Below are 14831 nucleotides of genomic sequence, written 5' to 3' on the forward strand. Positions count from 1 at the left end.
AGGGGACCAGCCTTCCTCGATGAGTGCGGAGGGGCTCCCACTGGCACTCATTTCCTCCAACCTCCACATCCCCGTGCACAGCCCAGGGAACATGAACCCTCTGGAGCTGTTCCTCTGGGGAAAGGGCTTTGTCTGAAGGGTGTGCAGGGCCCCTGGCAAATTCTGATGAAGGGAAAGACCTTGCTAGGAAGAGATAAACCAGGAAAGTAACCCCCTAGTAACAGACACATGAATGGGAAGCACACAAAAGCCACTCAGCTCCAGTCTGAACTGGATACTCTTCGGAAGCCTTTGACCTTCAGACCTGGTTCTCGGAGCTCAGGTCACCTTTCAGTGAGTGATGAAGCTACTTGGTCAACAACTACTACTGGTGCTTCAGAGCCTGGCAGATCAGGCACTTCATGCTGTGGGCTTTAAGCAGAGAAAGAAAATTTTAGTAACGTCTTGGGTGAGTTTTTTTTAGTCGAGGTGAGCACATAGAAAGACTACTCAGATCAGTACTGCCTGTTCACTGCCCATATGGAACCCTGGAGAGTGTCAACTCATTTCCTCTAGATTATCTTGATCTTGCCGGACACTGAGTGAGTGTGTACCAAAGCATGAGGTGTATCAGAAATGCCAAAACAGCAACAGATTGTCTGTCAGGGCTGTCATTCTGTCATGAAATATGACATGCATCCCACCCGGGAGGAAGGACTGGATTGCTGTACACTTCAGTGCCAGCTGCGGCCAGGCAAGATTATTCCTCATTTCGGAATCTCATTGATCAGACCTGGAGGATACATTTCTACAGCATAAAAAAAATGTGGCAAAAGTTCCATACCACCTACCTCTCTTTAGCTGTGCCTTTACATGAAGCACGTTGCCATTTCACAGGCGTGTCTGTGAGGAATTTCCCTTTTGTGAATCCAATTTCCTCTCAGTTTTGAACAAAAATGCATCTCTGACGTGAAAGATGCAAAGGTAGAGACAGCACGGCTCGGTACAGAGCAATGGGGAATTTGCCAAGCAGCATCAAAATGGAGAACAAACAAGAAAAATAAAAGCCAATTTAATGCAGAGAATTTATCAAAGGAGAAAAATGCTTCTTGAGCAGCATCACTGATTGCCCTTCTGTGGCAGACGTGCCAGAGGGACACTACGAGCATGACAAAGGAAAAGAAACGACAAAGTAAACACAAGTAACAAGATAGGAGCAAGCCTATGGACTGGTGGGAGCTCCCCATGCTCCCCACCACAAGCCTTGTCAACAGTGCAGCCCTGACCAAGCATCAGCCAGGACATGACTAATGTGGAGTGGATGTAATATCTCTGGAGGAGATAGCATGTGGTGGACTCAAGAAAAACAGGAGAGACTGCTTTGTTTTCCTCTGGCTCAGTGATAAATGAGACCTGACACTCTTTCCCAAAGGCTGAATTCGTCAGCTCCAAAGCTTACAGGTAATTAGATCTGGAGACATGGTGGGACTGTCTCCAGCAGTCATGGTATCATTTTACTCCTTGTGCATTCCTTGGCATCCTCTAACCAAACTTCCCAAGAGCAACAGTAAAAAAAAAGGAGCATTTCCTTGTGTTACACCCTTCAGCCCAGCAGTCATCCAAGTTTTTGGTAGTTATAGCTGTGGAGGAGCCCAGCAGAGTCACTGAGCAGCTCAGGGCACTAGAAGTCACAGCTTCCACAGAGGGAAGCAGGCAAATCATCTCCTGAGATGTACTTCAGCCACAGCATCAGCAGTAACACTTCTGCATGTGACAACATCTCACTGAGAAAAGCAAATCTTAATGAAGGGTTGACTGATATGTAGACAGTCAAAGTCTGCAGACAAGCTCTATAGCCTAGAACACTTTTGGAAGGTCTACACCTGCCAATCAAGTGGATGCTTTCTCGGATGAGTGTTTCCAGGCTTTCTTCTCAAAAGGGATCCCATAGAAACCTCTTCCTTGCACACTGGTCTTTTCCATCTTTTTATCCCATTTGGGTTCCCTTCCAGGGTTCAGCTCTCACTTCATCCCAACACTGCTCTCAGATCTGCTTCCGCAGCCTCAGAAAAGCCTTGGACAGTGAAATCCCCAAAGCCTGGCAACAGCCTATGATGTTTCCTTTTGATGTCTTGGTAGTGTGCCAGGTGGTTTGGGATGTGAGCCCTGGGGAACTCTATGGGGGTTAAATGTCCCCAGCTATGGTGCATGACATGCAACTTCCACAAATGAAGACAAACCTGTGGGTGAAGCAGTCCAGATCTCTTATCTCCCACTTGTATTTTGGATGAGGGAACTTTTTGTCCTGCATCCTTAAAGAAGGACATGTGTGGTGGGCTCTATAGGACACACTTGAATTGCAGAGCAAAACCAGGATGCAGTGCTGAGGCTGTCGAGTGATCCTCAGCTGAACCACTGTTGGAGTCTGTTAAATGACAAGACAATGTAATCCAAACATGTCCATCACCTTCAAGCAAGGGCTCTGTGACACAGGTAAAATTGCTTTTGTTCACTCAAAAGATCAATATTGTCAAGATGAAATAATATGTCAGCCAGCATGAAGAACTCTGCCTGACCACTGACAGGCAACAGGCAAAAACTCTCTCTTGCAAAAATAATACAGAAAAAAATCCTGAATATACTGCCACTCCCCGAGTCACCGTATTTGGACTGTTCTTGCCAGGAGCAGTAGATCATCTCCAGATTTCTTGGAAGAACAAATTTCTGTGCACGTGGTGTATTCTGATGCAGGAAATTCCTCAGATTTAATTGGATTCTTTTCTATTAAATCCTCATGGCTAATCAAACAGCCAGAGTCCCATCTGAAGACCACACTCCTCAGTGAACTTCAGCATTTACTCCACGTCAGGTCTTCCCTTAGAACAAACCCATCGTCAAAGGCAGTTTCTCATTTCGCTGATCTAAAACTCTCCAGTCCTTCAGCAGCTCCTTCCCCTCGCCCCCGCATGTCTGCTTTGTTTTGCACCGGATTTAACTTTGCATATGTGGTTTGGTGTGGGTTTTTTTAATGTAACATCAAATCTCTTAATTCTCTGACCCAGAAAACACAGACAATCCTCATAAAAATCTGGGACAAAGAAGATGTAGCTGGCACGTGCACAACAGCAAGAGATTGCGAAACTCCCAAATCTACCCATTTAAAGTGATTTTGATTAAAGAAAGCATTTTGAGAACTGTTGCTGTCATGTATCAGGTTATTTTGAAATCAAATCCTTAGCTTTCAAGTGCTGCTCTAGTCAGAGCAAGACACTTTAAAGAGTGATGTTGTGGTGGCCCAGGTTAACCATCACCAAAGATGTGAGGGCTTTTCCCTCCCACATTGTCACCTCCACAGGACCAGCCAAGAGCCCAGGCCCACACGGGATACACGCCTGCTTTCATAGCATCCAGAAATAAAGGTTTCCTCAGCCACAGCATGACCTTTCCCGGAGCCACACAGCCCATTCCTGCAGCACTTTTGCCAATGAGTAAATAATGAGAAATTAGTGCGTGGCCCTGGCGATGAGTCAGAGCGAACCACCGCTGGCACCATCGAACCTGCCAGGACAAACAGGGTGTCACAGACATCCAAGCCCCCCAGTTTCATGATGATGCCACCCATGTCACACCTGTATCACCCCATGACCCACATGGTCCCACCAGTGAGCCACCCCAAGACACCAAACCAGAAGAGTCCTGTCCAATTCTTGGCAAGGATGGGAACACGTTGCATTTTGTGTTGTCTCTTTGCATGTTTAATTTTATGAGGGAGAATAACAAAACATTGCAGGCTGAGTGATGCAGGCAGTGATCTCCCTTCTGAGGGCCCCAGGACATTGCAGGGGCAAAGGGCAGGTATGGAGGTACAGCTCCACTGCATGATGCCCCCAGGGATGGAAGGTCCAGCTGGGGAGGTCCTGCCAGCCAGGAGCATCTTCTACAACCCAACACAGCACCGAAGATCAAGAGCGAGGCCAAGGTGGGAGCTCAGTACTCCATCCCCAGCACCAACCATGGGGCAGTCCCTGGTGACTGCAGGGTTTCACCCACTGGCTCTGAACCCTTCTCGAAGGCAGAGTCTCATTAAAGCGGGTAATTTGGACTGACTAGCCTGGGTAATTCCCACGGCTGGGCCCACAATAGCAGCCAAGCCCAGGAGGAAATTGCATTACTGTATGTGGAGGTCTCAAATCTGAAAGGGAAGGAGCGGTTCACACCAGCCAGGGCTTTAATACCAGATTAAATGCTTTCACAGCAGCCTGGCTGTTTGAAAGCTTCCAGCCAGCCTTTTGTCAATTTAGTTTGCATTGTACTTTGGCTACAAGAGGTACCTTAAAATGTAACCAACAGCACTTCATTTTATTTTTTTAATACGGTAGCTTAGCTTTCTTGGAAGGAATTCATGGACTTGGGATGGGCACTGCTCTGTATGGGAAGACATGAAGTGCTTTAATGGCAGAGGGGCCAAGCAAAGCTCCTCTCTCCAACGCTGTTGGCCTGAATGCATTATTGTTTAGGGAATCTATTAAGCATTTTGTCCTTAAAGAATTGCCATTTTAGGAGATTGAATGAAGCTCCAACTGGAATTATCAATTTTTAATTTCCCCATTAGCAGAAACAGAAGTCTGGTACTTTCTCCTGATAGAGGGAACAGCCTATATTCATACAAGGATTTTACTTTAAGAAGCTGATTATTCCAAGCTTTGAACCAGGAGCTAAGCGGTATCTCAGGGACTTGCCCGGCAGTGGGTGCTTAAATGTAGCAGTTCAGGAGAGTTCCTGGCTGACTCCGGGCAGGTGGGAGCAGGAAAGTGGCTGGACCAGGATGTGCAGCTGCTTGTAGGCAACTGGCAGTAACAGCAGCAGGATGCTATCCTTCTAGGAGCAAGGAAAGCACTCCAGAAACAGCAAGGATGAACCTGTACCCCAGTCATGGGCTGCCTTCTACTCTGAAATTCGGCACCTGTGAGACACGGGGCACAGACTCATAGTAAACTGCTGCTCCTCCTGCCCCTCCTCTCCCTGATGTGGAGACACAGAGGAACCTCTGTCTGTCCCCTGCCCCACCGCAGCCAGCTGGGGGGGGACACACAACCTCACAGGGCTCTGTGCCACCCCGCTCTCCCCACAAGTGCATCCTTGTCATTCAAATGAGAAGCTGCCACAAAGGCGAGGGCCCTGCCCTGAACAAAGAGCCGCTTGGGACGCAGAGGGGGACGCGGATCCCTGGTCTCTACCGATGAATGCAAATGCCTCCATCCACTGGGAGCAACTTCTCTGGGAACAACACAGACAGGGCTTTGTAAGCAGGAGGCTGAGAGAGGGATTGGTCATACGCAAGCCCCCAGGAATGCCCAACAATCCCCAGCTGGAGAAATGCCCTGGGGGCATGCACAGACCTCCTCGCTCACCCCTGGCCACAAAGTCAAGAAGAAGCCACTCATAGTCTTTTTTTTTTTCCACCCATGCTCTTGCAACCAAACTAAAACTTCCCTGGCACTCCTGCATCCCTTGGCCATTGAGACCAGAGCCCGTTCCCACATAGGATGATCTCACGTCAGGTTACCACCACCACCCCACTGCCAACTCCTGTACTTGACAAAGCAACTCCCTTAGGGCAGAGCATCTCCGTCGGGGCCAAGTTTGCTCAGCCTAAGGCACCAGTCCATCCCCAAGCTGCAGCTTTTGCCCTGCCACAGCTGTGCACCTGCAGTAACAGGCAGCAGCTGCCTGCTGAGCAGCCGGCTCCGTTACAAACCAGCCAGTCTCCAGGTCAACACCTTCGGTGTTCAAACTTCACACGCCCCCTCTTCTGAAAGTACAACTTGAAGGCAGACCTCCCCCCAGACCTGGTTCAAAGCCCACTGAGGTGAGAGCTCTCATTACTCAGTTACTACTAACGTATAGAAAGGTTTTTGCTGCCTGCACCCCTGAGACACCCAAGTTCAACAGCCATAAAAAGATGCAATTTGTGAGTGCTGTGTCAAGGAGGGGTTGGGGGTTTACTGTAAAGGCAGCAGTGCAAAATGCAAAGTCATAAATCTCAAAAGCAGCGGACTAAAATTCAATGGAATCACTCAAGTCAAGCTCTATTCCATCTGCTATTTTATGCCCTCTTTGTTAGAGCAGCTAATGGAGAACAATAAAAACATTAATAATCAAGTTAGATTTATAAACTGGGCAGGATATTCCACTAGTAATGAAATCTGGAGAATCATTCCATGTTATATTGCTTTGGGCAGCACTCTAACAAGAACTGCCTTTGAGTTATAGCCCACTTTCATTTTGCTGAACTTTAATTTGGCCCAGCACCACTGTTTCATTTAAAACAAACTTAGAGCAGGAGTGGAGCAGAGGACACATCAGAGGCACAGTCCTGCTCAGCACTGAAAGCCTCTCAGCTGCAAGGAGGGAGTGTTTGGGATGTAAAAACTCTGTTGACATTGTGCTCTGTTTACTGCAGAGAATTGCTGGATATAATTTTCCAAGGTTAGCAGAGCTTTCTATTGCCATGGTTTCATGCTCCCTAGTTTTCAAATATTTGATTGAAATGCCTCACAGATCTTTAATTTCTTAGGTGCTTCATAAAGGACATGTCAAATAATCCTTCTTGAGGCTTTCACTTCCCACACAGTGGTAGTTTCCTGACAAACACCTCTGAAAATACCTGGCATCTTGTGCTCCCTGCTGCTCATTAGAGGGCATAAGCACAACCTTGATTTACATTCATCCCCTTCGGAATCCCACCAGTGCTGTCTCAAGCTGCAGAGGGTGTTTGCCCCAGCAACCACACCCACCAGAAGGGAGACAGCACCCAGACACCCATCTGATATCCTAAATTTAGGCTTCCCTGCCTAAATAAAGCTTCATTTAATGTAATCCCTTCTCCTGCAGTTCACTTCTGCTCTCTTACCACCCTTCGTGGTGCCTCCTGTTTTGAAAGACGGTCCCAGCTCTTCAGCAGGGTTTGGAGCTACTGCTCAAATCCAGACCAGGACAAAAAAGGTTTCTTAGTGCCTGATAGTTGTCAGCAGCAACTAATAAGCCCCTCGAGTATTAACATTTACCCTGTAAAAGCTGAGCGCAGCGTGGAAACAGGTCAAAGACAAAGTTTGAGTCAAATTGATTGGGGCAGAATACATCAATTTGTGCGCTGTTTGCATGAAATATTAATTCTAGCTTTAACATTTGATTATGGGGGAAAGTAAATGCACCATAATTATGCAGGTATACCTTATATTCACCACATTTTCTGCTCTGCCAGGAACTGATGGGGAACAATTTGCTTTGTCCTTCCTGGCAGGTGCCTGAGCCAGAGTCTGTGAGCATGAGCATGGGCTTGGTGGCCGAGCCTCGGTGGCAGAAGTATCGTCCTGGCGCACTGCCGTGTGCAAGCCCTGCTCATTAGATAACCCTGCCGTGCTGCAAACCTTCCCTCCCTCCCTCTTTCACAGCACTGCACAGGCAGCATTTTGAAATTCGCTGAATTTCAGGGAATTTCTCCAAATTGGCGGGTCCAGCCCCAGGACTGCCCGCCCACACCCAGCCACAGATGGCTTTCTGATACCCAGGTTTGACGTAGTCATGGGGCTTTTCTGAGCTACAGCTGGTATTAAGCTACAAGAAACTTTTCCTCCTTCAGGAGAAAAGCCTCCATCTCTCCCCTCTCGGAGGGGATGGCATGAAGCTGTACAGACCTGTAGGCACTGTGACTCGGCTGGGACACGACCTAAGCTCTCATCACCTGCTAAAACCTGTCACCTCCCTGCAAACTGAGCAGGCACCTGTGAGTGGAGCAACAGGACCACAAGGATGCCCGCAATGTGCAGACCACCGCAATGAAGCCAACCCTCCACCTGCTTCTGGCACAGAGCAGCCCCTAAAGCATCCCCGAGCACGTCCCAGTCCCCAGGAATCGCTCTGACTCCAAACATGCCATTTTACCCTGCTTGCTGCTGGAGTTTATGTGGCTCCATAGCAGACAGAGAGCCCTCGAGACAGGCCAGCCCTTTCCCAGCGCCTGAGAAATCACCATCCATGAGTGAAAGCTGGCGGGGCCATCACCCCGCGACGCTGGGCTGGGGGAAAGTTGAGTCACCGTGCTGGGGTGAGGGGGGGTACAAGAGGGCACACCGGGTTTAAAGGAGAACTCTGCCTTCCAAAGCGCTCGGTGCAGAGTGTATGGGGTGGGGGACACTGGGTGCGGGGGCGGGTAAACGGACCCTTCCGTGTGCACGGCAGGGCACCGGGTGGAATGAGAGGCACGACGTAGATAACGCTGGAGGGGGCACCGGGTGTAACGGCGCCCGATCAGCGAGAGCAGGATGGAGGGCACTGGCGGTAAAGGCGGGCAGCGGGGAGCGCCGAGGAGCATTCCCAGCCGCCAAAGCTCGCCCAGCGTCGGGGGGCCGACGATGCCCGGAGGTGGAGGAGTACCCGGGGAGGCGGGTGCCGGGGGAAGGGGGAGCGGAGAGGAGCGGGGGGGCTGCGGGTAACTCACAACTCCCCGGGTGATGTCCTCCGCCGCGGGGGTCGGCGCCGCGGGCGCTTCTTGCCACGCCAGCCACAGGGCGAGCACGAGGAGCATCTCCCGGTGGCGGGCGCGGTGCCGGGCGGCGGGGCTCAGCATCCCCCCGCGCACCGCGCCGCCCGGCCCCGCGCTGGGCTCCGCCGGGCTCCGCGCCGCATCCGCGCTCCCGCCCCGGGCTGCGGCCGCCGCCGGGGAGGGAGGGAAGGAAAGGCGGGGGGCTCCGCTCTGTTCCGCGCTGCTCCGCCGAGGATGGAGGCAGGGGGGCTCCGCTCCGCCCCGCTAGGGAGGGAAGCAAGGGGGACTCCGCTCCTCGCCGCTCCGCTTCTCTCTGCACGGGAAGCTCCGCTGCCGGGTGCGCGGTCACATCGCTCCGCTCCCGTACCCCGCGGAGCGGCAAAGTTGGTGCAGGCACTGGCGCGGAGCAGAGCGCGGCTCGGCAGCCGCGGCTGCTGCTGCTCCTCCCGGGGGCCGCCGCGGCTCCGTCGCTGCTGCCATGCACCCCTCTGCGGCCGGGCAGCTGAGGAGGAGGAGGAGGAGGAAGGGATGCTAATGAGGGAGGCGGTGTCAGCGCTCCGGCGGTGCCTGGGGGGGTTTGGCACAGCACGGTCTGAGCGCCGCGCTGCGCCGAGCACCAGCACCAAAAACCAGCACCAAGAACCAGAACCAGCGCCGACCCCGCTCCCCGCACGGGCAGGAGCAGACTCGGTCCCTCCCACTTCGGTATCTGTGTCTGGCTGAAATGCATCAGGGTTCCGACACGGTTCTTTTTAAGCATCAACATTTCTTTAGGTACCAGCCTCATCTCCCAGTTCTTTAAGGAGCCGGAAAAAAACGTGTGGTTGGAGCACCCCTGCTGACATCCGTCTCAGAGAGACAAATGTCTGCCTTGTCCCCATAAACAGCATAATGGGATCCTATGGCCTCTGCAGCGTGTCCTCCCTCGAGAGCTGTGAATCTGCCACACGCTCCGACAGGCCAGATGGCAGGGGACACCCTGACAGCTCCAGCTCCTGCCAGTTCGGGGTGAACGTGTACTTCCTACTCAGCATCTGCCTTCCCCACTTCCTATTGGCACGTTATTACACTCAACAGCTTTGTAAACCATCTTTAAAGTAGTTTGTATTGTGGTGGTGGTTTTTTGTTTTGGTTGTTTAGTTTGGTTTTTAATACATTTACAGTTTCTCTTTTAAGATAAGTGGAAATAATGAAGAATTGGCAGAGATGAAAAATTGTTCCTAGGTGCTGCTGGGGCAAGAATGTAATGGACATCAATATGACATCTTCTGCACAAATAGATGAATCTGGCAATGAACCATAGCTGCTTTTGGAGATATTTAGTATCAGACAAGACTAGAGCAAAGCAGCAGAAGAAGAAAGAAGAAATATTTGTTCAAAAGAAATCGGTTAAAGAGAATTAACAGGGAAACCTCACTTCCTGCAGGCAAGCTTGCACTACCCTGTGCCCCTGTAAGCTGGACTGAATTTACTGCTCCAACACCAGAGGAATCAGAGGGAAAAGCCCTGGGTTACAGGGCTCAGAGCCTCACCAGCTAGAACTACCTGTTGTAGCTCAAGGGCTGTTTTGTCAAGAGTTTTGCTCCATACTAAAGCAAAGTTCAGCTTCTTAAACAGACCAGCAAAGCTCAGCCTCTTGTTCCACCAATGCAGAGAGGGAGTTTCTAAAGAGCAGGCACTTACTGTGCCCAGGTGCAAGACCCTGTCCCTGGGGAGTGGTTCTGCCTTTCCATACATCCCTCTCCACTCTACAGGACTCAGCTCCACCTCTGTGCGTCTCCTGCTGCTCCCACCTTGTCCAGTCCATCCCACAGCTGCTGCTGCCCTCAAGGGAGAGCTCTTTCTCACTTTCAATAACTGTCACAACAGCCCTGATGAGACAAGGATTGTTATTTGCTCTATTCCAGACTCCACTGCTCTAAACAGAAAGCAGCAGCCACCCACCACCCCTCAACCTTTTGCAGGTTTTCCAGCAGAGAAGCGTTATTCTGGGCAGTCAGGTCAGCCTGACATTGCTTAGCAACATAACACGTAGTAATTTCCTGCTAAGCAGTTCCAGAATATCTTCTTATTAGGGATCATTTCTCTTGACAGTTGACATGACTGTGGGCAGATCAGAGCCATTCTCTGAGGAAGGCAGAGGGAGCACAGCCATGCAGGTCTGGGAGGAGTGAGCAGCATGTCTTAAAATCCCAGAGTTTGGGACAAACCTGCAACACTCAGGGTGAGCATCTTCTGTGGTGGCAGCACTGACAGGGTGAAAATTGCCAGCACAAGTTCACGGATACATCATGAGCTTGGGGTTACCACTGGCAAATGCTTCAGCAGCACCTGGAAATGCTTTCTAGAGATTTTGGGCTGAGAACCACTCAGCATTTAAAAAAGCCTCTGTTCCTGTGCATGGCACAGCTTGCATACCAACCTGGTCCCTGTGCTGGGCAGCCTGAAGCTCCAGGGCTTGGTCCTACCCCACACCATAACACCCCTCTGGCCAAATCATCCTGTAGCAGCAAGGTTACCTCAGCTGCCTTCCTTGCATTTCTGGAAGGTGTTGCACACTCCACACTGACCTTTAATCCCATTTTCCAGAAGTGGGCAGTGAAGGATAAAGGTTCATCCAGAGCTGCCTGTGAGCTGTTGGACCAAAGATAAAGACTTGAACCCACTCCAGCTGAAAGAGTTTTTCTCTTAACTTCAAGGGGTCAAGATTTTAGGGCACATGCTACCGTTTTATCTTTTCCCCTCCTAGGTCTCACACTCACAGCAGCACATCATAGACAAAAATCTTCACAGTTTCTATCAGAGCAGGTGTTTCAAGCAGTTTGACAGCAGGGCAAGTGGAAGATGTGCTTGAATCCTTTCAGATGCCTTTCTGTGGCATTAAATGCAAGAACCTACCCATTTTCACCAAATGTAGAATATATTAAATCTGCACTTTACAAGAGATTACTTTTTCCCACAGCTGTTTCTCACATGCAGGTACAGGCTATAATTGCAGACTTTGGGGTATTTGTAAAACATTTCACTGCAGCAGACTCGACCCAGCTGCCAACTCCATCCTCCCACTGAAGAACACTGTGCAGAAAAGCCCAGCTTCCCACCAGCTGTCCTTTACACAGCCTCCTGCCTCCAGCATAGCAGGAAGGGGTTTCACCCTGATGGCCTAGATCAGTTTTTGGGGGAACAGATGGTCAGATGGCCCCAAGCAATGTAAAATTAAAAAAAAATCATGTCTTGTATCATGTATCCTGGTAACATCCCTGGTGGGATGGGCAGCATCCTTTGTCATGCTCAGTGAAGCATCTCAGCTCAGGATCCCTGCTCACATCCCAACTACTTTGGTGTGGGCTCATTTCCAGGACTGTGATCCTTCCTCTGACTGGGACTGGAGCAGAGCCACATGCAGGGTAGGAGCTGAACAGTTTTGCAAATCAGGCTGAGATTTTCAAAGAGAACAAACAATCCATGCCACAAAAACCTCTGAGTTTTGAGGTGGCCAAATCCCACTGGATTCCCCATCCTCTGCAGTTACCAATACCTGCCCTGTTTCACCATCTGCCCAGGGATTAGTTATTAACACCTGTGCTACAAGAGCACCTCAGAACCACTCTTACACCACAAGGACCTGCAATGTGCACGATTATTTACACTGGATGCTTTGCTCATACCCTTACAATATTCAAATCAATTTCTGACATATTTATAAACATTTTTAGCAAGCAATTCCAAGAGAAAAGGTGCTAGATTTCTGTGCATTGATCAAAAAATGGTCACAAATTACAATACCAAAAGAATTACAACCGTGGCATGTACAAACAGCAGGGAGAGATTCTTCCATAATTTAATTTTATTTCATGAGACTTCCTTCTCCAACCAAACACTGCTTGATCAAGACCCAAGAAATTATCAGAGACACTCTAAACCCTGTGTTTGTGTATATACAGGATGTACATTCAAATTTAAGCATATGAGTAATCACTCTGACTTTGCTCTAACCAAATGAATGTAATAAAAGAGCAGCTCTCCCTGGGAAGGTGGAAGCTGTGCCCAAAATAACAAGACAGATTGTATGGATGCCATCAGCTCCTTACAGCTACAGAGAGCAGAGCTGGGCAATAAGAACAACTCAGAACAAACTGAACTGTGAATATTTTTTTTCTCTCTTCCCTTCAGTCAATAAAACCCCACCTCAACAGTGCAGGTTTAACACAGTGCTCAGGTCATAAGAACTGAGAGAGGGTTGATGGAGTTTTCATGCCATTCATTACTCAGGCAAGTTGCTGAATAGAATTTATTTAAGGCAGGAGCAGCATGATGATTTTAATTCTGTTAAGTGTAGCTTCCCAAATGCATTCTTTATGCTTCATTTATTGGAAATGAATGACTCAGTTAAAACAGCATTTCAACACATTTTAGCCAAAATATTTGCTTTGCACAACAACAAAATAGAGATAACTGTAAACAGCTGTAAGTAAGAGCAAGCAAAGAGAGAAGGAGCAGATATAGCTATTTATGGGGATACCTACAGTCTGAGCACAAAACTTTTATGCTAAACAAGAAATGCTAGTAAAGCTGATTTGCAAGTTTGCATTTCCCTGATCTGCCTGTAACTGTCAGTGTTTGGAAAAACCTGTAAACAAATACACAATTTGTTTTCCTTCCACATTCATTCCAGCCAAATGCACGAACTTCAAATATTTTCACCTTTGTGCACCAAGATGGCGAGTGTGAATTTAAAATGTCATTATCTTCTAACTGTATATGCCAAGTGCAAGATGAAGATTTTTTCCTCGGTGTCTTTAGCACAATTAGCATGTATGACAACACCCAGACAATTTAATTTCCCAATTACACAGCTATGCTGAGAATATCCTTTGCATTAAATATGAAGCAGTTCTTATCAGTAGATACTCTACAACTTCTTCCCCCCTGTTTTATTGCTGCAGAGGCTCCTATTTTGGCAAGTTAAGAAAGGAAAATTTTCTGCCCTATCAGGCAGGGACACAGAAATTTCAGTGCTGCAGAGAAGGGGAGCTCAGGCATAGATGGGATTTCCAAGGGACATCAATGCACCATGGACTTCTTGCTGAGCCCAAGTGGTGAATCAGTTTACTCTGCAAAGCCTGTGAATGAGGCCATTTGTGATATTACCTTGTTGTTCTCTAGAAGCTTTGGTAGCCACAGAGAAAAAAAATAAAGCTGGTCACTGGAATATAATTTGCTCACTTGTAGTTAATATAATACAGAAGTTATTTATTTGCTTGACTCCTTTTAGGACTGATGGATAACCAATAATAATAAAAAAACCTAAACATTTTTCCAAGACCAGTAGTAGACACAGTTACACATACGTGAACTATTACTCATGGGAAGTTTAGAAAACTTTCTTTTCCATAATTGAAACTAAAGTGGATCAGAGCATTTACAGATGGCTCAGGAGTATACAGCTTTTCTGCTTCCTTCTCCTCTGATTGGGAAAAATAAAAAAAATTAAAAAATCAATCTACTGACATTTTCTCATTACTTAAAAATAAAGAATGGAAGCCAAAGTTGGAAGTGGCAGGGAAGTCGGGGGGATGCTCACAGTACTCTTGTTCTCATGTAACCACACACTGGCATAAAGGATCTCCAGCATCTCATGGATGTCCATCTGCCAGCTCCACCTCCACAGGCTGAGACAGCACTACCATCCCACTGCAGTTCACTACCAGCTCAGCTTAGTTCCCTTTCACTCTGACATCTAAATCTTACAGATTTCTCTCACATAACAGCTGGAAAATGTAGCCTTCCTGGCTTCCCCCACAGCTGCAGCTCTCCCCAGCCTGCTTCTCTGCAGGAAACACCTTTTATCCTCCTGCCAGCCACATTGCTGTAGGTACCTGTAGCAAATCCTGTTTCAGAGGTCTTTTTCCAAGCCTAACACTCTGCCTGTCTCTCAGCACTCCTCTTGAGCAACTCTCTCTGTGGAATTGTTTCCACCAGATCAAACACAAACTGCTCCTCTCTATTTCAAAGGTTTTCACAGACAACTCTGCTTTGTCTCTTATTGCTCATTTAGCACCAAAAAATGAGCTCCTTCCTCCACCTGGCCATGAAGTCCACATCTTTCCTTTGCTGGTGCTTAAACAATATTCCCACTTCCTTCTATGCTGCTCCTTCTGCCTGGGAATTTTTCCTTCTAAGCAAGCTCAAGGCAGGCAATGCCATCCTCCCATTGCCTGTTATATACACCCTGTAAGTTGAGGACACCACCACTCCATCCCAGGATATTTTTTCTAATATGACTGTACTCCAAGAGGTTGAGCAA

The 14831-nt window shown here is 48.6% G+C and overlaps 1 protein-coding gene across 1 annotated transcript in view; it reads right to left on the reverse strand.

The window, feature by feature from the left end:
* MMP17 (matrix metallopeptidase 17) overlaps positions 1–9005 on the reverse strand; it is a 62966-nt gene extending 53961 nt beyond the window's left edge. Inside the window, exon 1 of the mRNA XM_071572046.1 lies at positions 8480–9005. Coding sequence (XP_071428147.1) covers positions 8480–8608 — 129 coding nt within the window. The 5' untranslated portion in view covers positions 8609–9005. The remainder of the gene's footprint in view (positions 1–8479) is intronic.
* Positions 9006–14831: the final 5826 nt, after the last annotated feature.

This window comes from Pithys albifrons, chromosome 17 (assembly GCF_047495875.1).
Source record: "Pithys albifrons albifrons isolate INPA30051 chromosome 17, PitAlb_v1, whole genome shotgun sequence".
Taxonomy (NCBI): Eukaryota; Metazoa; Chordata; class Aves; order Passeriformes; family Thamnophilidae; genus Pithys; species Pithys albifrons.